Genomic DNA, 26,317 nt, shown 5'->3' on the forward strand with positions numbered 1-26,317 from the left:
TTAAGGTTGAGGCTGACGTTTGGCAACTCGAACCTTCAGCTCCCTCCACAGATTTTCTATGGGATTAAGGTCTGGAGACTGGCTAGGCCACTCCAGGACCTTAATGTGCTTCTTCTTGAGCCACTCCTTTGTTGCCTTGGCCGTGTGTTTTGGGTCATTGTCATGCTGGAATACCCATCCACGACCCATTTTCAATGCCCTGGCTGAGGGAAGGAGGTTCTCACCCAGGATTTGACAGTACATGGCCCCGTCCATCGTCCCTTTGATGCTGTGAAGTTGTCCTGTCCCCTTAGCAGAAAAACACCCCCTTAGCATAATGTTTCCACCTCCATGTTTGACGGTGGGGATGGTGTTCTTGGGGTCATAGGCAGCATTCCTCCTCCTCCAAACACGGCGAGTTGAGTTGATGCCAAAGAGCTCGATTTTGGTCTCATCTGACCACAACACTTTCACTCAGTTCTCCTCTAAATCATTCAGATGTTCATTGGCAAACTTCAGACGGGCCTGTATATGTGCTTTCTTGAGCAGGGGGACCTTGCGGGCGCTGCAGGATTTCAGTCCTTCACGGCGTAGTGTGTTACCAATTGTTTTCTTGGTGACTATGGTCCCAGCTGCCTTGAGATAATTGACAAGATCCTCCCGTGTAGTTCTGGGCTGATTCCTCACCGTTCTTATGATCATTGCAACTCTACAAGGTGAGATCTTGCATGGAGCCCCAGGCCGAGGGAGATTTACAGTTATTTTGTGTTTCTTCCATTTGCGAATAATCGCACCAACTGTTGTCACCTTCTCACCAAGCTGCTTGGCAATGGTCTTGTAGCCCATTCCAGCCTTGTGTAGGTCTACAATCTTGTCCCTGACATCCTTGGAGAGCTCTTTGGTCTTGGCCATGGTGGAGAGTTTGGAATCTGATTGATTGATTGCTTCTGTGGACAGGTGTCTTTTATACAGGTAACAAACTGAGATTAGGAGCACTCCCTTTAAGAGTGTAAAAAACACACCTGGGAGCTAGAAATCTTTCTGATTGAGAGGGGGTCAAATACTTATTTCCCTAATTAAAACGCAAATCAATTTATAACATTTTTGACATGCGATTTTCTGGATTTTTTTGTTGTTATTCTTGTTTCTAGATGGTGGGGCTAGATGGTGGTTTTAGCAAGAGACTAAAGTGACATGTTTTACTGCAGTGGGAGCTCAGTGATTTACTGTGCTGTGCATCGTCAGGTCCTAGCATGTCTCTGGACTATCTGGTCCAGCTCCTGTGATGACACAGAGAAGCAGTCCCAAATGGCACCAGTTTCTTATTATAGCGTAATACCTTTGACCAAAGCACATAGGAACCTGGTCAAAAGTAGTGCACTAAAGGGAATAGGGTGCCATTTGGGAGACACTCCTGCTGTCCTGCCAGGGTTATCACGCTTGACCAGTGTGTGTGTCTGTCACCCTACAACCTGCCTCATCTCTCAGAGGGTCATTGACCTGACAATATGGCCACTGAGGCAGCGGAAGAGGCAGAAAAGCATACTAGCTTCTCTCTGTACTGCCCATAACTGAACTCTTAAGTGCGGTGTTGTCTGCAATGGACTTTCAGCAATAAAGAGTTAACAAGGGTGAATATATTGCATGTGTGGTTCTGACAGGCACACATGGGCATGCACGCACATAATAATAATAATAATAATAATAATAATAATAATAATATTATTATAATATGCCATTTAGCAGACGCTTTTATCCAAAGCGACTTAGTCATGTGTGCATAATTTTTTTTAAACGTATGGGTGGTCCCAGGGATCGAACCCACTACCCTGGCATTACAAGCGCCATGCTCTACCAATTGAGCTACAGAGGACCACGTACACACAAGGCTAATCTCTGGGGTGTGATTGGTAGGCTCAGGGGACACCACATTAGCTGCTTGGTTGTGACTAATGGTTTGGGAAATTGCCCTAATTAAACTACGCTTTTGATTAACCGAACAAAACGTCTTTCTCCCGAGCACGGGTGGATAGTTTGGCCCTGTATAATGTGTGTTTCACTTGCAATAGGGGTGATTCCATGCCAGCGTAGCCTGAAAATATTTGTGGTATCTCAGATTGTTTTGCCAATTCTCACATCAAAACTTAATTGGGAGGAATTATGTTTGACATGCTTTTTATATTTGTATCACAAATAATTTTAGAATATCATGATGAAAGTGGCCATTTTAGGCCCTTTTTAGACCAATATATGCCTCCTGTAAGACCCTATGATCTGTGAACCGTACATGATACAGACATCTTGGTGACATTATACTCCTTATAGTGTGCTCTAAGATATGGAGTATGTCTACATTCTGAAATAAAAGTTTTCACATTCATTTATTCAACATAAAAAACTATTAGTATCTTAAAAGTACCCTTTTTGACTTAGCTTATTTTCAGAAATATTGTTGGAAAAATACTCTTCAAAACACATGGTCTCTCTGATACTTTTAATAATATGTATATAGAAATTGACATAACTCATTAACCAATCACAGCCCTCCTTTAGGATTGCACATTCAGCAACTCACCAGCAGAGGGAGTTCCCTTTGAATCCATTTTCTCATTCAGTGTATTGGTGGTGCTCATAAAATGTAATCAGAACTTCAGAATTAGTAGAGAGCCCACTCTGGAAATGTGACATACTTGTAGAGTATATAGTTCCAAACAGTATGTCTTAAAATTAACAAAATCAAAAGGGTATACTTAGAGCACACTATAAGGAGTACAATTACAACAAGATGTTGTCTGTATCATGTACGGTTCACAGATAATAGTGCCTAAACTGCCCCTTTCATCATTTTCAAAAAAATTGTTTGTTATACAAATGTAAAAAGCATGTCAAACATCCTTCCTCCCAGTGAAGTTTCTATGTGAGAAATGCTAGAATAATCTGACACCAAAATAATTGTCTAGCTACACTGGCGTGGAATTTCCCGATAGAGCGCCAGACCAGTGAACACAAACGTAAATACCCCAGACAAATCTGTTAGCAGTTTCAAGTCAAGCTAAATCTGGCACTTGTCAAGCCGGGACTGTCTGTCAGTGAGCAGCCAAACATCATGCCATTTTAGGAAAATCAAGTTGTCTAAACCATTGAGGAAAGTTGATGGTCCCAATTCATGTACCCCCATTCAGCTCTTACTCAGTATCTGAGCTTAGGAGGAAGGGTGTGTATGACGTCATGGCAGTACATGTGGCTCAAGGGACAGCCTTGACTGCTCACTGTGGATGCGTCCCAAATGGCACCCTATTCCTTATGTAGTGCCCTACTTTTGACCAGTGTCCATAGGGCTCCCCATAAGGCTCTGGTCAAAAGTAGTGCACTATATAGTACCAGTCAAAAGTTTGGACACACCTACTCACTCATTCAAGGGTTTTTCTTAATTTTATATTTGTGATTCTTCAAATAGCCACCCTTTGCCTTGATGACAGTTTTGCACACACTTGGCATTCTCTCAACCAGCTTCATGAGGTAGCATTTCAATTAACAGGTGTGCCTTCTTAAAACGTAATTTGTGGAATTTCTTTCCTTCTTAATGCGTTTGAGCCAATCAGTTGTGTTGTGACAAGGTGGGGGGGGGGGGGGGGGGGGGGGGGGGTATACAGAAGATAGCCCTATTTGGTAAATGACCAAGTCCATATTATGGCAAGAACAGCTCAAATAAGCAAAGAGAAACGACAGTCCATCATTACTTTAAGACAAAGGTCAGTCAATACAGAACATTTCAAGAACTTTGAAAGTTTCTTCAAGTGCAGTCGCAAAAACCATCAAGCGCTATGATGAAACTGGCTCTCATGAGGACCATCACAGGAATGGAAGACCCAGAGTTACCTCTGCTGCAGAGGATAAGTTCATTAGAGTTACCAGCCTCAGAAATTGCAGCCCAAATAAATGCTTCACAGAGTTCAAGTAACAGACACATCAACATCAACTGTTCAGAGGGGACTGTGTGAATCAGGCCTTCATGGTCGAATTGCTGCAAAGAAACCACTACTAAAGGACACCAATACGAAGAAGAGACCTGCTTGGGCCAAGAAACACGCGCAATGGACATCAGACCGGTGGAAATTTGTCCTTTAGTCTGGAGTCCAGATTGGAGATTTTTGGTTCCAACCGCGGTTTCTTTGTGAGATGCGGTGTGGGTGAACGGATGATCTCTGCATGTTGATTTCCAACCGTAAAGCATGGAGGAGGAGGTGTTATCAGCATTCTGCAGCGATACGCCATCCCATCTGGTTTGGGCTTAGTGGGACTATCATTTGTTTTTCAACAGGACACCTCCAGACTGTTTAAGGGCTATTTTACCAATAAGGAGAGTGATGTAGTGCTGCATCAGATGACCTGGCCTCCACAATCCCCCGATCTCAACCCAATTGCGATGGTTTGGGATGAGTCGGACCAAAAAGTGAAGGAAAAGCAGCCAACAAGGCTCAGCATATGTGGGAACTCCTTCAAGACTGTTGGAAAAGCATTCCAGGTGAAGCTGGTTGAGAGAATACCAAGAATGTGCAAAGCTGTCATCAAGGCAAAGAGTGGCTATTTGAAGAATCACAAATATAAAATATTTTGATTTGTTTAACACTTTTTTGGTTACTACATGATTCCATATGTTATTTCATAGTTTTGATGTCTTCACTATTATTCTACAATGTAGAAAATTGTAAAAAAATAAAAGTAAAACCCTTGAATGAGTAGGTGTGTCCAAACTTTTGACTGGTAGTGTATATAGAGGCTAAGGTTCCATTTGGGATGCAGGCTGTTTATTTAGAGAGAGGAGAGAGACAGGGCCAGCCACTGTGTTAAACATATTCAACAAAACCAGAGCAAGAGGAGGCAGGGAGATATGGAGAAAGAAAAGTAAGGATGGAGGGTGTGATGTCATATCAACCCAGTAGCGCCTGATCTGAACCTGGGCCACTCTGCTCTCGAATAACAAACCTTCTGATTGGTTCCTATAAGTGGACAATTGATAAGCCAGTGACAGACGTCCCTATAAATGGACAGCACTTTCCACTTCCTGATAAGTAGCGATAGTCAGCTTTTGAAGCTAAAGACCAGTCCAGGACAAAAGAGGAGCAGTGAGCCAAGTATGAGCCAAAGACATCCCAATGTGACCCATGGAAAAACAGCATCCAGTAAGGAACATATGACAAGCAAACTGCCCTCTGAGGGCAAACATCCAAACATTCAGCTGACAGAATAATGATTTTAAATATAAGTTATTACAATAATAACAAATGAAGGGCGGGGTACTGACACTTCATTTCTCAGTCTCCATGTGCATGCTTCGCACGCGGGGGGAAACAATGACTCCGATTCAAAGTCTCTCCTTCTGGCTTCACAGCCAGGATCAGGCCCCTTCCCCATGGGACTCCCAGACCAGAGCATGCAGAGCTGCTCCGTAAACCAGTGAGTCATACGGAGCTGGATTCAGAAGAAGAGGCGCAACGCTCATAAATGTTATGGAGTGTGCTTCCTTATTCCCTGCTGTGGGACTCAGTTGAGTCCGGTTGAGTCGCCTGGGCACCATCATCTATAACTGAGCCCATGTTTACACTACTTATCTGCAGTGACCAAAGATATGGGGGTTCTGAACTCACAGATGACCATGGAACAGCAAGGCTAGTCTTAACAAAAACATAGTTAGTACAGAGTAGAGGTCTTCACAGTTCCAAAAAGTTGGACCCGGACAGACCCGAGGGCAATCAGACCAGACCTGATTGGACCAGTGACAAAAAAAGTGTGTTTATCAGCCAAGTTGCTCTTCTGGTTAACGAATAGATCTTTATATGTTGGGTAAACCTTCTATAAGTCAATAAATTCACCTTATTAGCATAAAATAAATATGCTATAGGCTATGCAGAGCCGTGGTCACATAGACCCGATGACAATCAAACAGGACCCGACCCGGACCCGAGGGATAAATTAGAATTTCGAGCCTGGGTTGGGTATATCGGGATAACTGGACCCGTGAAGACCTCTACTACAGAGATAAGGAGCACGCCCACACACACGGTAATAATCCCTTAAAGCCGAAGCATTGCTCAACACAAACAGAGTCTATTTAAAATGACCACGTGTGTTCAAATCAGTGATGCCTCTGAGTCAAAACCCAGGGAGATTGAAATCCAGCTTCCCCTGTTTCCCTTAGTTCTCACAAAGAAGCTAGCTAGGTTTCCATTCGCGACAGATTATTCTAAAACCTGCACAAAACAATATGTACATATGTACGCTCTAGCCCACTGGTTCCCAAACTGTGGGGGGCGAGGGGTCGGCGGGGGTGGGGGCACATAGATTTTGTAGTAACGTTCGAGTCACTCAAATATCACATGAATACACATTAGACATGGCAAAATGTATAGAATTGCAAGAAAATTAGCTTTAAAACTGCAAAATGTTCTCTGCACCACATGACAAAATGTGTAGAATTGCAGGAAATACACTTTAAACCTTCAAACTTTTTATCTCCGCCAACAAGAGGGGTGTGAACAGTGTGTCATGAACAGTGCTTGTGCCCATAGAAATAGACGTGGCGGCATGAGCGCGGGATGTTCCCCAATGCTGGAAGGGGGGCCTGAGTGAAAAAGTTTGGGAACCCCTGCCTCTAGCCAACAGCTCACAGAAACAGTTCGGAGGGTACATGAGGTGGTTATGAATAAGAGCAAGTTAATTTTTATTTGTCAATTGGCAGCCAAGCACCGATCATCATGTCAACACCATAAAAATTAAGACCCTCAATATTTATTGGAAAGTAGCATCAAGCTCATGCACTTTCACCACCCTGTGAAGTTCATCATAACTTATTTTATCTTTAGCCTAATAAACTGTGCATGCTTTGGGAGGACCACACAAGAAAGCATCGCGTGACTGCAAGTTTACTTCGACATGATGGTTATTATGTCAATATTTGTGCATAAAAGCATTTCCAACGCAATTGTTGCATAATCTATTTCACCGACCCCAACATTTTCCCACCTTTTTGTTGACGTTTGGAAAGTTTACCAACAAATTTGCTATTTCCATCAGGCCTGTCGTGACATTTTTTATCCGACGTACTTTATGCACATAAAGGTTGGATGGAAACCTGGTTAGAGACATACACTTAACTAACAGGTCCTACATTAAAACACATACCACTAGGCACAATTTAAAGCAACAACCTTAAGCGCCCCAAATGGGCCCCAGCTGCAGCTCTGAGGTTTATCTTACTAGCACAATTTGATTGTAATTTCCAGTCTCTGCTACTGGAACACCTTGATGATATATACTGTGGTGTAACCAGTAGGAAACTAACTTAGCAGGAGAGAGCCGACATGGGGGAGCTGTAGGTTTAAGAACTATTTAGAGGTAATAACCTGAATTATTGGAATAATTGTGCACATTTTAAGCAAGCAAAGTGGTCAATTTTATTTCATCTTTATCCTAATAAACTACGCATGATTTTTCAAGTCGCAGTGGGAGGACCACACAACAAAGCACCGCGTGACTGCAAGTTTACTTTGACATGATGGTTATTGTGACTCCCCTTTGCCACATCTTCAATTTAAGCCTAGAAGACAGTATGTGCCCTCAGACATGGAGGGAGGCAAATGTCATTCCGCTACCCCAGAATAGCAGAGCACCCTTTAATGGTTCAAACAGCCGACCAATCAGCATGTTACAAGTGCTTAGCAAATTTTGGGAAAAAATTGTGTTTGATCAAATACAAAGTTATTTTACAGAAAACGAATTAACAACAGACTTTCAGCATGCTTATAGGGAAGGGCACTCCACATGCTTGGCACTGACACAAATGACTGATGATTGGCTGAAAGAAATTGATAGTAAGAAGATTGTGGGAGCTGTTTTGTTAGACTTCAGTGCAGCTTTTGATGTCATTGATCATAACCTATTGCTGCAAAAACGTAGGTGTTATGAATTTGCATCCTCTGCCTTATTATGGATTGAGAGTTACCTATTTAATAGAACACAGAGGGTTTTCGTTTATGGAAGCCTCTCTTAAGCAAATTCGGTTGTTTTCACAAATTACCTTCCACTGACCTTGAATAAAGCCTGTGTGTATGCTGATGACCCAACAGTATACAGTCGTGGTCAGAAGTTTTGAGAATGACACAAGTATTGGTCTTCACAAAGTTCGCTGCTTCAGTGTTATGAGATATGTTTGTCAGATGTTACTATGGTATACTGAAGTATAATTACAAGCATTCCATAAGTGTCAAATACTTTTATTGACAATTACATTAAGTTTATGCAAAGAGTCAATATTTGTAGTGTTGACCCTTCTTTTTCAAGACCTCTGCAATCCACCCTGGCATGCTGTCAATGAACTTCTGGGCCACATCCTGACTGATGGCAGCCCATTCTTGCATAATCAATGCTTGGAGTTTGTCAGAATTTGTGGGTTTTTGTTTGTCCACCCGCCTCTTGAGGATCTACCACAAGTTCTCAATGGGATTAACGTCTGGGGAGTTTCCTGGCCATGGACACAAAATGTTGATGTTTTGTTCCCCGAGCCACTTAGTTATCACTTTTGCCTTATGGCAAGGTGCTCCATCATGCTGGAAAAGGCATTGGTCATCACCAAACTGTTCTTGGATGGTTGGAGAAGTTGCTCTCAGAGGATGTGTTGGTACCATTCTTTATTCATGGCTGTGCTCTTAGGCAAAATTGTGAGTGAGCCCACTCCCTTGGCTGAGAAGCAACCCCACACATGAAGGGTCTCAGGATGCTTTACTGTTGGCATGACACAGGACTGATTGTAGCGCTCACCTTGTCTTCTCCAGACAGGGTGTTTTCCAGATGCCCCAAACAATCGGAAAGGGGATTCATCAGAGAAAATGACTTTACCCCAGTCCTCAGCAGTCTAATCCCTGTACCTTTTGCAGAATATCAGTCTGTCCCTGATGTTTTTCCTGGAGAGAAGTGGCTTCTTTGCTGCCCTTCTTGACACCAGGCCATCCTCCAAAAGTCTTTGCCTCACTGTGCGTGCAGATGCACTCACACCTGCCTGCTGCCATTCCTGAGCAAGCTCTGCACTGGTGGTGCCCCGCAGCTGAATCAACTTTAGGAGACGGTCCTGGCGCTTGCTGGACTTTCTTGGGTGCCCTGACGCCTTCTTCACAACAATTGAACCTCTCTCTCCTTGAAGTTCTTGATGATCTGATAAATGGTTGATTTAGGTGCAATCTTACTAGCAGCAATATCCTTGCCTGTGAAGCCCTTTTTGTGCAAAGCAATGATGACGGCACGCGTTTCCTTGCAGGTAACCATGGTTAACAGAGGAAGAACAATGATTTCAAGCACCACCCTCCTTTTAAAGCTTCCAGTCTGTTATTCTAACTCAATCAGCATGACAGAGTGATCTCCAGCCTTGTCCTCATCAACACTCACCTGTGTTAACGAGAGAATCACTGACATGATGGCAGCTGGTCCTTTTGTGGCAGGGCTGAAATGCAGTGGAAATGTTTGTTGGGGGATTAAGTTCATTTTCATGGCAAAGAGGGACTTTGCAATTAATTGCAATTCATCTGATCACTCTTCATGACATTCTGGAGTATATGCAAATTGCCATCATCAAAACTGAGGCAGCAGACTTTGTGAAAATTAGTATTTGTGTCATTCAAAACTTTTGACCACGACTGTACACGTCGGCTGCAACAGTAAAATAAATAACTGACACCCTTAACATAGAGCTCCAGTCAGTTTTACAATGGGTAACTAAGCAATAGGCTGGTGCGAAATATCAAAAAAACGAAAAGCATCATTTTTGGGACAAATCACTCGTTCAATGCTAAACCTCATTTAGAGCTATTATTGAATAATGTGGCTATTGAGCAAGTTGAGGAGACTAAACAGCTGGGTGTAACCCTAGATAGCAAGCTGTCATGATCAAAACATATAGACTCAATGGTTGCTAAAATGGGAAGAGGTCTGTCCATGATAGGGTATTGCTCTGCCTTCTTGAAATCTCAGTCGACCAGACAGGTCCTATATGCCCTAGTTTTGTCGCACCTGGACTGCTGCCCAGCTGTGTGGTCATGTGCGGCAAAGAGGGACATAGGCAAATTGCAGTTTGTCCAGAACAAAGCAATATGTATCACACTTAGACGTACACGGAGGGAAAGTGTCATTAACATGCATGTCAGTCTCTCCTGGCTCAAAGTTGAGGAGAGATTGACTGCATCACTATTGGTCTTTGTGCGAGTTATTGATGTGTTGGAGGTACTGAACTGTCTGTTCAAGCAGTTGGCACACAGTTCGGACACTCATCGCTACAACACAAGACATGCAACCAGAGGTCTCTTCACAGTCCCCAGGTCCAGAACAGAGGCTGGGAAACGCACAGTATTAAATAGAGCCATGACTACATGGAACTCTGCCACTCCAGGTAACTCAAGCTAGCAATAAAACCAGTAAAAAAAAAACAGATTAAAGAACACCTTACTGCACAACGGGGACTGTGAAGAGACACAGCCATTTTATATATCTTGTTTTGTAATTTGCACTGTATTATGTATTAGACCTAGATAGTGTGTATGTTCTGATATGTAGGCTGTGTGACGTTTTAAATGTATGTATTTCAGTCCTTGACTAATAATGTTCTGTACTATCTATTATGTCATGTTTCATGTAGAAGAGTAGCTGATGCTTTTGCAGCGGCTAATGGCGATCCTAATAAATACCTAATCTCTAAGTCAAGTCTTACCAGTGTTCTCAGGACTGGTAGTTAGATGATGCAGGCCCTGGGTGATGCCTGAGAAGTGGACCTGGAGGTTCTGGTATGTTCCCTTCAGTCCTCCAATGTCCTTGGCGTGGGCTTGCAGGGTGCCGTTGATCTCGCTGACGCTGTTCCACAGGCCGGTCATGTGCTTGTTCAGCCCCTCCTTGATCCTGTGCAGGCTGCTGGAGACGGCTTCCAGCCTGCCGCATATGTTCTCCAAGCTGGCAACCCGGCCATCTACGGTGGTAACGTCCAGGGCTACACCCTCGGTCCTGTTCCTGCAGTGGTCTGCCTCGGCCCTCACCTCCCGTCCCAGTTCCTCCAGCCGAGCCCTCAGCTCCTCTCTCTGGGCCAGGTGGAGCTCCAACAGGTCCCTGGCATCCTGGGCCGGCCCCACGCTGCTCTGGCAACAGGTGTTCAGTTGCTGGAGCTCCAGGGACTGCCGGCTGAGAGAGACACCCATGGCCGATAGAGAGCCCTCCTGTCCTCCAACACGCTCGCTGAGAGCTCCCAGCTCCCCCTGCACATCTTTAAGATTAGCACTGTGAGAGACACCCAAGTCTGACAGAGAGCCCTCCTGCACTTCCATACGCCCACTGAGAGCTCCTAGCGCTTCCTCCACACCTGCAAGACTGGCACTGTGGTTCAGAAGCTGCCCTTTGAGCTCCAGGGACTGCTGGCTGAGAGAGAGCCCCAGGGCCGACAGAAAGCCCTCATGTCCCCCCATATGTCCTTTCAGAGCCCATAGCTCTTCCTGCATATCTGTAAGACTGGCGGTATGGTTCAGGAGCTGCCCTTGGACAAACTCCTCCATGTCTCCAAGACTAGCTGAGTGGCCTTTCATGCTAGACTGCATGGTGTCTAGGCTGGTTCTGTAGACCTGGAGGTTATCTTGAATGCGCTCTATGGCCAGTTGGTCAGACTTGCACTCTGTAGAGCACAGCTGGTCAAGGGCATTGAATCTGTCCTCCAGAGCCTGAACGCTGGTCTTGTGAGAGGTCACCTCACCCTGCAGTGCCACCAGCCCAGCCTGAGCCCCAGATAGGGGGCTGCTTATCTCCACCAGTAGACTGGTGACCCGGTACTCCATGGAGCTCATCCTGTCCTCAATGGCCTTCTTCAGGTTTGCAGCCCCCTCTGCCCCCTCTCTCCTCAGCTTCTCCTCTAGGAAGAGGCTGTGCACCACCACGCTCCTCTCCGTCATGTTTAGATGGGCCTCCAGCTCTTCCACACGGGGCAGGAGTGGATCAGGCTCAGGCTTCTTCTCTAGGCTGGACTGGAGGCTCAGCTGGGCTTCAGAGACCCGGAACAGCTCCTTCCGCAGCTCCTGCACCCCTGGTGGGGTTCCGTCTCTCCTAAGCAGACCAGGCAACTGGTTCTTGAGGTCCTGGATCTCCTTGCGGAGGTCCATCTCCTTGGACTCGAGGAGCTCGGTCAGGCTGAGGTAGCTGTTCTCCTGGAACTCAGACTGCTCCTGCACTGACAGCATCTTATAGTCACACGAGTTCTTCAGGTCCGACATCTTGATCTCCATGCCCTCCATCATCTCGTCCCTCAGGGCGTGGAACTTTGCATCCACGTAGGCGCACAGGGCCGCGTCATTGGCCGGCGGAGCTGGAGGGGCCTGGGTGGCCAGAGGGGCCTGGGTGGCCTCCATTAGCAGGCGTAGCTGTCCGTCATGGTGGTTGACCCTGGCCTGGAGGTCATCCAGGGCGTTGCTCTTGGTGTTGAGGGTGTCGGTGAGGTTGTTGATCTTGTTTGTGAACTCGTCCATGTCCACCGTGTTGTACTCCTTTTCCAGGGAGAGGCCCTGCAGAAGCATGCTCTGCTGCTCGCCACGCACGCTTTCCGGCTGCCGCAGGTTGTTGAGCAGCGTGACCAGCATCTTGCTGGCGTCCTCCTGCAGGTCCACCCTCAGGTTGGCAGACAGGGTGGTCATGGCTGCCTGCATGTCCAGGACCTGCTGGGACAGACGCTGCACCTCCTCCTCCAGCTGCTGTGTCGTTTGACTCTCTCCCTGGCTCGCCACCTGGCCCCTCGCCCCCCCCTGGCCTGCCTGACCTCCTGGCTGCCCCTCTGCCCCCCAGGGGTGGCCACTCTGACCCCACGCCTGCTGCCCCGGACCTACAGAGGGAAATCAGATGGTTAGGATAAGTCCTCTTTTCTCCTAGGAAACCTACATTTATTATTGTGGGTTTAATCTATGCTTCACATTACTACAGTAGTAGAGTAGTGAAAAACATTCCTAAACTAATCATATGCTAGCATACTAGTCATGTATGGGTTGTGGGTCAGGTATGTGTCTCTAAAAGGTGAGGTAGGTTTAAGCAGCTCTCCTACCCTGTGTCTCTGGGATGTGTCCGGGGGCAGGCAGCAGGTTGGGCCGAGGCCCCAGGACTGTCTGACGGGACGGGATACCTTTCAGGTCTTTGCAGTCATGACCCTGGTACCCTGGACAGCACCTCCACTCCAGCTCTGTCACCAGCTTATAGCCAACCTTATACATGGGGCGGAATTGGGTCCGATACCTGGAAAAAAGAAAAGGTAATATGGCAAAGAAAGAGATGACTAAAAGGTGCATTCACATTTTCTACAATGGGGAGATTGTTTTGACTTTAAACTTGACTGTCAGTTCTCACAAATGAGTGAATGATAATGATATTCATATTTCAAAACAGATTTAATCAATCAAACCATAAAACCATTGGGAACACAGCTCATAGGAAAGACTCACAACAAGACATACTCAAGTAATTATGCTCACAACATAAAACCCCCTCAATGTTATTCTCCACTGAGCTTCTGCTTTCAATGTTTCAATGGACTGTTCGTGAAATGTGAGTAATGTGAGCAATGCTTTGCCAAGTTACAACTACGCTTGAGCAGTGGCCCCTCTCAGGAGAGCAGTACAGGCCTTGGAATCCCAGCAATAAAGATCTGTTTATGACAACAAACTCCAGATGTGCTAGCTAGCCAGTCACACTCCTAATTCTTCATGCACTTCTTTTAACGCTGCTTAATATTTTCCACTATTTTCACCCTGTCAGTTGTGGAGCCTTGCTTCGTCACTGGCCCCAGGACATGTTGCCCAACATGATGCTCAATAATAACACATGAAAGCAGCCAACCCAGGGAGAAATGTGTCAGATGCCTCTGACTGATGTTGCACAGAGGGACTTTGTGCGTAACAGTGCCATGTGTGCCAATACAAAGCAGATGCTTATTTACAGTTAAGCCAAATAAAGAGTCTATTCTTCTAACTGCACAATCCTTTATTCCCCTTATCTTCCATAAGGCTCAATGGCTCATGGACATGTTTCTTGTCGCAGACAGTGACAAATAGACCATAACGGATCAATCAATAAAATTCACTGGTTCGTCATAACCATCTAATCACTCTCAGATGATCTGTCATAAATATGGAATAATCTGAGGATCTGAAAGGGTGAATGCAGATTACAGAAGATAATGGGACAGGTATGCCCAGAGGGTAACTACACCTACTCAGTGAGTGTGACCCAACTGACCTAACAGTGGGTGTGTGCAAAGATCACTGAGACATACCCTCTGCTGCCGTTGAGTAGTGATAAAATAGCTGATGGAAATCATGAATACAGTAGCATACATTAACAGCTGATCAGTTATTTTCTTTGCTGAGATTGTAAAGAACTTTACACAAGTTTATTCGGAATGCCAATAAACAATGCAATCATGTAATGGTGTTTTAAATACTAGGCAGAGGACAGGACCATGGATCCTCAACACTATTGGTTGATACGTGGAAATATTCTTAACATTCAAAGTAATCAAGTGTTCAAAGTCAACTTTCTTTAATAATGTTGAGTCACTGCTGTAACACCGCTCTCAAGCCCAATTAAAATAGCAGCACTCTCGAGCGAGCCTCTTGGGCCACTTACATCACTTGTTGCGCGCAGTTGGGCTGATGCATCCGGCACCGCGCAGACTCCGGCTGCACAAAGCTCTCCGTGCCACCCACGACCGCATAACTCACGTTCTTGTGCACAACGTATGCACACCAGTTTCTGAAAATTGAATTATTGGGTCACACAAAATGACAAATGTACGAAAAAAATTCAGCCTATGAAAGAGAAATGGTGAAGTCTTTCAAGTCGAATAATCATATAGGCCTACCATAAATGTGTTGATTTCATTATTCTATTAAAATTTCAGTTACATTTTACATGATTTTTTTTTGCCATTGGCCTATTTTCAAAAAACAAAATAACGTGTAAACCCATAAGGATGTGATTTTTTTGGTTATAATTTCAATGAAAAATAAATCACAATCTATTTCAGCATATGCCTACAGTAAGAAGAAAGTCATACTCCAGACAATTTAGACTATTGGAGTCTCCAATAATATAACCATAAATGATCAGTCAAAACTATAAACAAATGTTTACGATTATACATACAGTACAAAGAACTATGAAAACTTGACTCACTTATTCCTCTGTCGTTGTTCTGAGCCAGAGTATGCGCTTCCCTGGAACATGTTATACCCGGACGGCGTTCCATAGATCAATGGAAAGGTGAGCAATAAGGGGAATAAGGCACTTTTTAGGACGAATCCGGTGGGAAGGCACTTCATTTTAATACAACGAAAAAAATAAGTAGACAAATGTAAGCATTGAGGTTAGACGTTTTGGTCCCTCTCCTAGCAGTAGCTCGAAAGGCTGATAATGCAAACTTTCTTCCAGGGTATAGCAGCCTGTGACGTGACGTTTGCGGTACAGCGCTCCCCTCCCTCTGCCAGCGCTCCTCACTCCCAGAGAGAAAAATGCGCTCCCAGTCGAGCAGCGATTATATCCCGTTTCGTAGTTTCCTCACTCATCTGCTTTAGTTTCTTCTGAGATCATGTTTCCTGCTTTCTTGAACAAGTACTGAATGTGGTTGACCGCATGCGTGCAACTTTAGTGAAAGTCCCCAAAGGAACACTTTCATATCCAGCCCACTGGATAATGCCATAGTGCTTTACACCAGGTTTTCCCAAACCTGGTCCTGGGGTCTCCCGGGTTCATGTTTTGGTTTTTGCCCTAGCACTACACAGCTGATACAAATAACCACCTCATCATCAAGCTTTGATTATTTGAATCAGGTGTGCAGCGCTAGGGCAAAAACCAAAGCGTGCATTGGGGAAAGAGGACCGAGTTTGGGAAACCCTTCTTTACACCACTTCTGGATGATCCCGCTGTATAAATTATGAGTGACAAGGAGGCATTCAGTCTTTGAAGATGCACCTCTAGCAAATGATCAATTTTATTATACTTGTAGGAGCGCATTTCACGTCAATCCCTTGCAAACATGTGAGATTGTCAGACTAGCATCACTTTGTTGTAACAGTGATACATCTTGTAGTAAACATCCGTTTTATTGATAGGTGGGTGTCATATGACCATCACCTTCAGATGGGTGGGATATACTTTTTATTTTACCATTATTTAACTAGGCAAGTCAGTTAAGAACAAATTCTTATTTACAATGACAGCCTACCCTGGCCAAACCCGGACGACGCTTGCCCAATTGTGCGCCGCACTACGGGCCTCCCAATCAAGGCTGGATTGTGATACAGCATGGAATCGAACCAGGGTCTGTAGTGAGGCCTCCAACACTGAGACTGACTAAAGGAAGTACTACTCATACAAAACTTTGAACAAAACCTAAAAGACACTTTTTAGAATACATACCAAATTATTTATGAGTGCACATTGAAATGAGATCATATTGTGTTATTGACAGTGGTATTCACCCCCCTTGGCATTTTTCCTATTTTGTTGCCTTACAACTTGGAATTAAAATTGATTTTTGGGGGGTTTGTATCATTTGATTTGCACAACATGCCTACCACTTTGAAGATGCAAATTATTTTTTGTGAAACAAAGTTCTGAAAACAGAACTTAAGCGTGCATAACTATTCACCCCTCTAAAGTCAATACTTTGTAGAGCCACCTTTTGCAGCAATTACAGCTGCAAGTCTCTTGGGGTATGTCTCTATAAGCTTGGCACATCTAGCCACTGGATTTTTCTCCCATTCTTCAAGGCAAAACTGCTCCAGCTCCTTCAAGTTGGATGGGTTCCGCTGGTGTACAGCAATCTTTAAGTCATACCACAGATTCTCAATTGGATTGAGGTCTGGGTTTAGACTAGGCCATTCCAAGACATTTAAATGTTTCCCCTTAAACTACTCCAGTGTTGCTTTAGCAGTTTGCTTAGGGTCAATGTCCTGCTGTTATGTGAACCTCTGTCCCAGTCTCAAATCTCTGGAAGACTGAAACCGGTTTCCCTCAAGAATTTCCCTGTATTTAGCGCCATCCATCATTCCTTCAATTCTGACTAGTTTCGCAGTCCCTGCCGATGAAAAACATCCCCACAGCATGATGCTGCCACCACCATGCGTCACTGTGGGGATGGTGTTCTCGGGGTGATGAGAGGTGTTGGGTTTGTGCCAGACATAGCGCTTTCCTTGATGGCCAAAAAGCTCAATTTTAGTCTCATCTGACCACAGTACCTTCTCCCATATGTATGGGAAGTCTCCCACATGCCTTTTGGTGAACACCAAACGTGTTTGCTTATTTTTTTCTTTAAGCAATGGCTTTTTTCTGGCCTCTCTTCCGTAAAGCCCGGCTCTGTGGATTGTAATGCTTAAAGTGGTCCTATGGACAGATACTAAAAATTCCGCTGTGGAGCTTTGCAGCTCCTTCAGTGTTATCTTTGTTGCCTCTGATTAATGCCCTCCTTGCCTGGTCTGAGTTTTGGTGGGCGGCTCTCTCTTGGCAGGTTTGTTGTGGTGCCATATTCTTTCAATTTTTTAATAATGGATTTAAATGGTGCTCTGTGGGATGTTCAAAGTGTCTGATATTTTTTATACCCCAACCCTGATCTGTACTTCTCCACAACTTTGTCCCTGACCTGTTTGGAGAGCTCCTTGGTCTTCATGGTGCTGCTTGCTTGGTGTTGCAGATTCTGGGGCCTTTCAGAACAGGTGTATATATACTGAGATCATGTGACACTTAAAGTCCACCTGTGTGCAATCTAACTAATTATGTGACTTCTGAAGGTAATCGGTTGCACCAGATCTTATTTAGGGCCTTCTTAACAAAGGGGGTAATTACAAATGCACGCACCACTTTTCCGTTATTTATTTTCTAGAACTTTTTGAAACAAGTAATTTTTTTTATTTCACTTCACCAATTTTCACTATTTTGTGTATGTCCATTACATGAAATCCAAATAATAATCCATTTAAATTACAGGTTGTAATGCAACAAAATAGGAAAAACGCTAAGGGGGATGAATACTTTTGCAAGGCACTGTACATTTGATTGAGTGTCATTGGTATCATTTTAGAGGGCTGACTGTTGCTAAAGTGACAAATACTGATTCATTCAAAATATTTTTTTGTAGAATTTTCACAACTCACCTAATTAATTAGTGAAAACACATACATTTAAACAATTTATAAAATATTTTTTAATAAAAAATAAAACAAATCTTTGTACATTGTCCAAAACCTTCCTACCCTCTCAAACGCAGTTAATTGTAAACAGAACAAAAAGCAAGTTAAAACGGAACAATACACAACCTGTTGTACAAATTAATGAAAATGGATGAAGAGACTAACTCTCAGACATAATGTAGATGGCATGGTAAAACGCTCTGTTGTACATGTCAAATGTAATTGAAAATGGACATTCATGTCGCTCAAAAAAGGGAAATCAATAGTCCTGTTTTAATAACTTCCGCCTCGTCCTCTTGGTTACCATACCGGACGATTCTCCGGCCTTGTCAAGACTCCGTTTCACCCCAATGGCAGAAGGCGTCCGAACTGGAGTACTGGCTGTACAAAAACACACAAATAGAATTTGAACAAATAGCAAAGTAATCACTTACAGATTAAAACAAAGTGACAGGAAAATAATGTAGCGGTCACCTAACAATGCTCTTTAGGGCCTTGGGAGTGAGAAATGTGCTTTAATATTTTATTTTTTTCATTACAGTGTTGAAATGTACCCCTCCTCACGTACACGTACCAAGCTTTGTCTCAATGTCTTTGAGCTGCTTCTCCTGCTCATCCATCTCCTCCTCCTTCTGCACCATCTCAGGTGACTTCAGGTATTGCATGTGGCAGTCAAAGTCCTCCTTCACCTGTCTGCTCTTTTCCATGGCCAACCGGTACTGCTGGAGCAGGTCTACAAACAGGGACAAAGGCATTGTACATTTATACTACGTACCTATGCTACGAAACGTACGTGTGCACACACAAACAGAAGTAAAATCCAGTCACTGACCAATCTGGCCCATAAAGGTGTGGTACTCCTTGGGGAGGGGTGCGCCGAACACCTGGCCACGCAGTCTCTCTATCGGAGGGGCTTTGTTCTGCAAGCCCCCAAACTTGCCATTGCTGCGGATCCTCTCGCCCTGCCGGGTCAGGAGGGTGGGGCATGGCATCTTGCTCTGGACCACCTGGCCAAAACCAAAACAAGACCCCATTCTCAAAACAGGAAAACATATAGAAAACACTGACTGGACTTTAGGACAGGTTTCTGTACCACCCATACAATGACACTAGACCTTCTTCACAAATGGAGAAATTCCCTATTTAGGGATTAGGGTCGAAACGGGGAAGTACCTACCTACATTTGTCTAACAGAAACTCACATTTTCGTTTTTCAGTTGCAAAACGTTTTGTAACCGTTTGCTGCGGTCGCCATCTAAATGAATAAACCCCTGAATTTGTGCAATAGAAACTAGTTCTCGTTGAAAACGGTTTCTGTCGTGAAACCTTTTGCTACAGTGTGCACTAATGAATACACCCCAGAACTCCCAGGCAATGGCTTTAAAGTAGAACACTACTTGGCCTGTGTGTTACAGATGGCTTGGTTAAGGCAACATGCCTGGCCTGACTCACCCCCTTCCTGTAGTGGTTAGCAGAGTCCAGGTCATCCGTCAAAATGGTGTCTCCAAGGAGGTTGCCAAACACTGCAGGGAAACAAGGGATGATTATCAAAAGGCTAGTTACATACGTATTCACCAAACTACTACCGGATTAGTACCTGAAACTGATCACTAACGCTCCTACTTTTATTGTTTGTGAATCATGTTTCATTATTTGGCTCAAGACAGGGGTGTATGATATCATACAACTACTTCTGTAGAGGGTAAATAACTGGAGTTGAACTGAGTTATTCTTTGAAGGATTTAACAATTTCAGGTGATGTCATGCCCCTACAAAAACCTCTTACAAGCGGAAGCCCCTGAGAAGCATAACATGTAAAGAAAGAACGTAAAACTGTTACAAGAGCCCTCATGAAATCAGTCCCAAATCTGGAAATACTGAAATCTAGGCTCTCATTAGATAAGAGGGGAAAAAGAACAAAAACAAAAGTATAAACATGCAAATGTTGATAATCCTTTAACGACACAAACAGCATCATGATGTATAATCATTTTTATAGTGAAAGGCTAGGGTCCAATTTCAGCTCCAGTAGCAGAGCCCCCCAGGGAGGGACGCCATAACTGCCCCGTGAGGTAAGAGCCTGGGGTTCGTCTGGAATATTTGATCCAAAGAGAAATTCTGAAGAAGACTGACTCGCCTATCTGGCAGTTCTCTGCATTCTCTGGGAAAATAAGGAGGTCTCGGGCAAACACAGGGTTCCCAATGGGACGAAAGCTGGCCTGACCTTTCCTTATGTGGGGCAAGGGTCTGGAAAAGAAACAAGTACAGCTCACTAAAGCATGTAAAGCATGAACACCTTTGAGAACAATGAAACATAGCTCCAAGAACTTTATGCAACACAGGTCACAGATTCAAACTGTAGGAGGCAAATGTCAACTACTGGAAAGTAAGGAACAATTGCATGCTGTTTTGAGTGTAAAGGTGTGCATGTGTTTACCTGCTGCTGTTGTTCCTCCAGAACACTGTGTCCAGGGGCATGACCTGCTGCCTCCCCTGGGTGTCGTCATAGATCTTCCGCGCCGCCACTGTTGTCATGGTGACCACACAGTCAATGTCCCCCAAGAGGTGCCAGGAGATGACTGTGGCCACATCATCGTCCTCCACCAGCGCCAGGTGGCCAATCTGCATCAGAGACAGAGGGACTGATTCTGAGGAACACACCACATACTGTCCTTCACCAATTAACCACTACTTAGGCTGAAGCATAAGGAAGCTGCAGAGACAGGGGCTGGCTCCCAAATGGCACCTGATAGGGAATAGGGTGCCATTTGGGACCCAGACAGAGTAAATGTGTTTGTGGCATTACTTTTCCCAGGACGTCGGGGTTGCCCCTGAAGGGATCGGGCATGGAGCAGACTCTCCGCGTCTGGAGTTTCATCTTCTCCGTGTCAGCAGTCTTCTGACTAATCAGTTCGTCGATCGCTGGGATCTACAGAAACATAGAATGGATCCATCAAACCTTTCAACTTCAGAATGCATGCATTATGCATAGTACAATGACAGTCTTGTGGATGTGGTTGAGTATCTATGGTCTTTCTAAGTGGGAGAATGTAGGTACAGTTGAAGTCAGAAGTTTACATACACCTTAGCCAAATACATTTAAACTCAGTTTTTCACAATTCCTGACATTTAATCCTAGTAAAAATTCCCTGTCTTAGGTCAGTTAGGATCACCACTCTATTTTAAGAATGTGAAATGTCAGAATAATAGTAGAGAGAATGATTCATTTCAGCTTTTATTTCTTTCATCACATTCCCAGTGTGTCAGAAGTTTACATACACTCAATTAGTATTTGGTAGCATTGCCTTTAAATTGTTTAACTTGGGTCAAACGTTTCAGGTAGCCTTCCACAAGCTTCCTCCAGAACACTGTCCAGGGGCATGACCTGCTGCCTCCCCTGGGTGTCGTCATAGAGTTGACGACACCCAAGGGAAAATGTGTCGTCAATAAGTTGGGTGAATTTTGGCCCATTCCTCCTGACAGAGCTGGTGTAACTGAGTCAGGTTTGTAGGCCTCCTTGCTCGCACACACTTTTTCAGTTCTGCCCACACATTTTCTATAGGATTGAGGTCAGGGCTTTGTGATGGCCACTTCAATACCTTGACTTTGTTGTCCTTAAGCCATTTTGCCACAGCTTTGGAAGTATGCTTGGGGTCATTGTCCATTTGGAAGACCATTTGTGACCAGCTTTAACTTCCTGAATGATGTCTTGAGTGGCGCAGTACTCCTGAGTGGCGCAGTGGTCTAAGGCACTGCATCGCAGTGCTAACTGTGCCACTAGAGATCCTGGTTCGAATCCAGGCTCTGTCGCCGCCGGCCGCGACCGGGAGACTCATGGGCGGCGCACAATTGGCCCAGCGTCGTCCAGGGTAGGGGAGGGAATGGCCGGCAGGGATGTAGCTCAGTTGATAGAGCATGGCGTTTGCAACGCCAGGGTTGTGGGTTCGATTCCCACGGGGGGCCAGTATAAAAAAAAAAATGTATTCACTAACTGTAAGTCGCTCCGGATAAGAGCGTCTGCTAAATGACTAAAATGTAATGTCTTGATGTATCCACATAATTTTCCTTCCTCATGATGCCATCTATTTTGTGAAGTGCACCAGTCCCTCCTGCAGCAAAGCACCCCCACAGCATGATGCTGCCACCCCCGTGCTTCACGGTTGGGATGGTGTTCTTCGGCTTGCAAGCAACCCCATTTTTCCTCCAAACATAACGATGGTCATTATGGCCAAACAGTTCTATTTTTCTTTCATCAAACCAGAGGACATTTCTCCAAAAAGTACAATCTTTGTCCCCATGTGCAGTTGCAAACCGTAGTCTGGCTTTTTTATGGCGGTTTTGGAGCAGTGGCTTCTTCCTTGCTGAGCGGCCTTTCAGGTTATGTCGATACAGGACTCGTTTTACTGTTGATATAGATACTTTTGTACCTGTTTCCACCAGCATCTTCACAAGGTCCTTTGCTGTTGTTCTGGGATTGATTTGCACTTTTCGCACCAAAGTACGCTCATCTCTAGGAGACAGGACGCGTCTCCTTCCTGAGCGGTATGATGGCTGCGTGTTCCCATGGTGTTTACACTTGCGTACTATTGTTTGTACAGATGAACGTGGTACCTTCAGGCATTTGGAAATTGCTCCCAAGGATAAACCAGACTTGTGGAGGTCTACAATTCTTTTTCCTGAGGTCTTGGCTGATTTATTTAGATTTTCCCATGATGTCAAGCAAAGAGGCACTGAGTTTGAAGGTAGGCCTTGAAATACTTCCACAGGTACACCTCCAATTGACTCAATGGATGTCAATTAGCCTATCAGAAGCTTCTAAAGCCATGACATCATTTTCTGGAATTTTCCAAGCTGTTTAAATGCACAGTCAACTTAGTGAATGTAAACTTCTGTCCCACTGGAATTGTGATACAGTGAATTAAAAGTGAAATAATCTGTCTGTAAACAATTGTTGGAAAAATTACTTGTGTCATGCACAAAGTAGATGTCCTAACCAACTTGCCAAAACTATAGTTTGGTAACAAGAAATTTGTGGAGTGGTTGAAAAACGAGTTTTAATGACTCCAACCTAAGGGTATGTAAACTTCCGACTTCAACTGTATAATCAAATACTCACGGACGACAGTTGTGCTACATCCATGCTATTCTTCCTGAGCTCCGATTTCAGGTGACTCTCCTTGTTGGCGGCGTTGCACACCTGATCTGAAGGAAGACATATCACAGCTCTACAATATGAAAATGTTTAAACATTGACAGTTTGGCACAAAACTGGCAGTTTCCATTCCTTCCTGCAGCTCAGTTGATATTGACATAATTAATCAATAAGGTACAAGAGGCAGTGCTATATCATGAATATGGTCACAGGTAAATGGCGTTGTTCGGCCCGACTGTTACAGATATTAAAATAAAAATGAATTACATATTTTCATTAAAACGTTCTTTTGATAAGTCAATTCATACAATATCATTCTTTCACCAGAAAATATAGTCCGGACAAAAATCTGGTTCGTTCTTTTGATCATGTTGCTACAGACGCGACCCAGACATTAATTATTTTTGCATAGTTGCAACAAAATGGTTGCTACGCAGGCTGGATAACGTTCTTGTCATTTGCTAACTTCAGCTCTCTCAGTCACGTCAAACATTGAACCTGGAATGATAGTACACTTTTTTCCCTATTGGCATTTACTTGGATATGTCCATGATTATAAAACTGGCTATCTCGTCGGGCTGAACAACTCCATTTACCTGTGACTGTATTCATAATACAGCACTGCCTCGAGTGCCTTTATTTTTTATACAGCACGGCTTGGAACTGCTCGTTCAATCAGCATCCAGGATCCAAACAACCAGTTTTGTAACATGTTTGAATGCAACACCTACTTTTGAGCTCAGCGATGAGTTGCCTGTTGGTGTCAAACAGACTCTTGTAGATTTCAACTGTCTGTTTGAGCTGGTCCTTCTTCTTGGTCAGTTCAGACATCTGCTTCCTGTTCTCCACATCTAGTAGTAGACAGGAGGACCGTCAGGATCATCTGACACACACTGTTCCAGGAGCCAAGAGACTGGCCTTTAAAGGGACAAATCTAAATTTGTCAGACATTTTCAGATCTCAAAAGTAGTCTAATATTAGGATGAATCCACGTCCCTAGGCATCAGTTTTGTAGATTCAGCTATTTGCCTCCATCCAACATGAATGGAAAAAACACGCATCAAATACATTCAGTAATTTAGACAGTGCTCATCTTTTCCATTCATTTGGGATTGAGGCGCATAGCTGGATCTACAAAACAGATGGCCTAGGATGTGGACATATCTTAACATTAGTCTACTTTTGAGGTCTGAATTATTTGAGTGAAATGTCCCTTTAAGATAGCTGGACTCATGATCACAGTGTGTCAACCACTTTTAGATAGGACGCAAAAACGATGCTATTAAAAAAACAATCATTAAAATGACACTGACATTGATGTGATTTATCAATTTAAAAATAAAACTTATGACCTAACCGTTGTAGAAGCGGAAGGGAAGCTCAAACGCTGCCAGGGGATTTTTGGGGCCAAACCCTGGGACGGAAGGTCTGAAGAGCAGGACGTACTCATTCCCATCCTGACCAGGACTGTTCTCCATGATGGACAGATTCTAGAAGGGAGAGAGAGCGAGAGGGAAGTTCAAATGTTGTACGTTTAAAAATATATGTGTATACAATATCTATATGTAATGCAAACTTATGGTTAGCACACAAAGCCTGAACAAAGATGTTCTACAAATGAACCTCCACCCCACTCACAGTGATGTGGGCCTCTCCATTAGCCAGGCTAAACTGCAGGCTCTTGGCTTTGCCCTCAAAGAGAGGCAGGTCTTTGTCACTGGAGCCTTTGGAGCTCTTGATGGTCACCACCACCTTCCCACTCAGCTCCAGCCCCGCTGGGTTATTATAGATATCCTAGAGGGAAGCAACAAAAACCATCAGCCACAGAAATATCATCACTAGAATGGGAATCCCTATTCAAGTCAATGATGTCAAATTGCCATGGTTAGAGGCTATATTCATTTTCTAGTGATTCTATTTATATGGCCTCAGTTAGGATTGGTCACCAAAAATGATATAACATATATTTAACCATTAATAGACTGCAACCATGCTTTGTTTGGCTCAATTGCTTAGTGAAGTTGGCTTTTTTTCATTCACTCATCATATGTTGATATGCCTTTCGCTGGCCAGAGGATCTAATCATCTCACCATTAATTTCAGAGACATGCCCTCCACCAGAGTCCGACTGGCAAGGACATTGTTGTTAACCACCACTGGGGTTGGTGGCTGCAGGTCTGGGGCCAATTTGACAGGATCGTTGGGTACAACATTTATGACATACTAGGCGAGGGCAGGAAAGAGAGAGACATGATTATCATAGTTCTACAAGTAGCCCAAAATAATGACCTACATGGCCTTTAGACATACAGACCTATGGACATACAGCCACTGGACATGAAAGACATTTCTTCTACATAAGATTAACAGGAGACCAATTTGGAGACCATATCCACGCGTTTCCCTCAAAGCCAGTTGGGGTTGTCTGAAAAAAGGTTGTCAGTGAGGAGTGGGTTTATGACTAAGCCATCTGGTTGAAGTTGAACTCACCTGGTGACTCCACAGCCCTTTAGTCTTGTCCACACACAGCACAAACTGGATGGTGTACTTCCCAACATGGTCTGGGATGACTTTGTCTCTGTTAGATGAAAATGAATAATTTTACATAAACATCACAGGACTACCTTTATGTGTTGATACACCTAAGAGGAGACACACCATGAAGTGGCCATCACCTCTGAACAGAATATCGGTTGCCATTTTATGTTAATTTCCCAATAATTCCAGGTTAGAATTGCCACCCACCAGGTGATCGCTGGTGTGTCCAAACTTTTGACTGGTACTGTAGATCCTAGTACTACTAGTACCCAGCACTTGGCACAAGCTGCGTCCGAATATAAAACACTATTGGTTACCTGAAGTGAAAACTGTCCTCCTTTTCGTCTACCATGGGTTTGCTGCATTTCAGTTGGGCAGCCTTTAGAAAAGCATGTACAAAATG

At 44.2% G+C, this 26,317-nt stretch overlaps 2 protein-coding genes across 2 annotated transcripts in view; both read right to left on the reverse strand.

Annotated features, from left to right (window-relative positions):
• LOC311100385 (EMILIN-2-like) overlaps positions 1 to 15,359 on the reverse strand; it is a gene marked incomplete at its 5' end in the record, with an annotated part of 25,816 nt that extends 10,457 nt beyond the window's left edge. The window contains 4 exons of the mRNA XM_084141278.1: positions 10,733 to 12,871; positions 13,088 to 13,275; positions 14,665 to 14,790; positions 15,214 to 15,359. Of these exons, the coding sequence (XP_083997404.1) occupies positions 10,733 to 12,871; positions 13,088 to 13,275; positions 14,665 to 14,790; positions 15,214 to 15,359 (2,599 nt within the window). The remainder of the gene's footprint in view (positions 1 to 10,732; positions 12,872 to 13,087; positions 13,276 to 14,664; positions 14,791 to 15,213) is intronic.
• A 2,861-nt stretch (positions 15,360 to 18,220) lies between these two features.
• The window catches only part of smchd1 (structural maintenance of chromosomes flexible hinge domain containing 1), a gene marked incomplete at its 5' end in the record, with an annotated part of 39,091 nt that continues 30,994 nt past the window's right edge, over positions 18,221 to 26,317 (reverse strand). The window contains 14 exons of the mRNA XM_084140985.1: positions 18,221 to 18,605; positions 18,799 to 18,957; positions 19,057 to 19,231; positions 19,677 to 19,747; positions 20,362 to 20,471; positions 20,662 to 20,846; positions 21,031 to 21,153; positions 23,341 to 23,426; positions 24,108 to 24,227; positions 24,734 to 24,866; positions 25,015 to 25,170; positions 25,468 to 25,599; positions 25,867 to 25,954; positions 26,232 to 26,293. Coding sequence (XP_083997111.1) covers positions 18,484 to 18,605; positions 18,799 to 18,957; positions 19,057 to 19,231; positions 19,677 to 19,747; positions 20,362 to 20,471; positions 20,662 to 20,846; positions 21,031 to 21,153; positions 23,341 to 23,426; positions 24,108 to 24,227; positions 24,734 to 24,866; positions 25,015 to 25,170; positions 25,468 to 25,599; positions 25,867 to 25,954; positions 26,232 to 26,293 — 1,722 coding nt within the window. The 3' untranslated portion in view covers positions 18,221 to 18,483. The remainder of the gene's footprint in view (positions 18,606 to 18,798; positions 18,958 to 19,056; positions 19,232 to 19,676; positions 19,748 to 20,361; positions 20,472 to 20,661; positions 20,847 to 21,030; positions 21,154 to 23,340; positions 23,427 to 24,107; positions 24,228 to 24,733; positions 24,867 to 25,014; positions 25,171 to 25,467; positions 25,600 to 25,866; positions 25,955 to 26,231; positions 26,294 to 26,317) is intronic.

This window comes from Coregonus lavaretus (genome assembly GCF_964263955.1).
Source record: "Coregonus lavaretus genome assembly, chromosome: 2".
Classification (NCBI taxonomy): Eukaryota; Metazoa; Chordata; class Actinopteri; order Salmoniformes; family Salmonidae; genus Coregonus; species Coregonus lavaretus.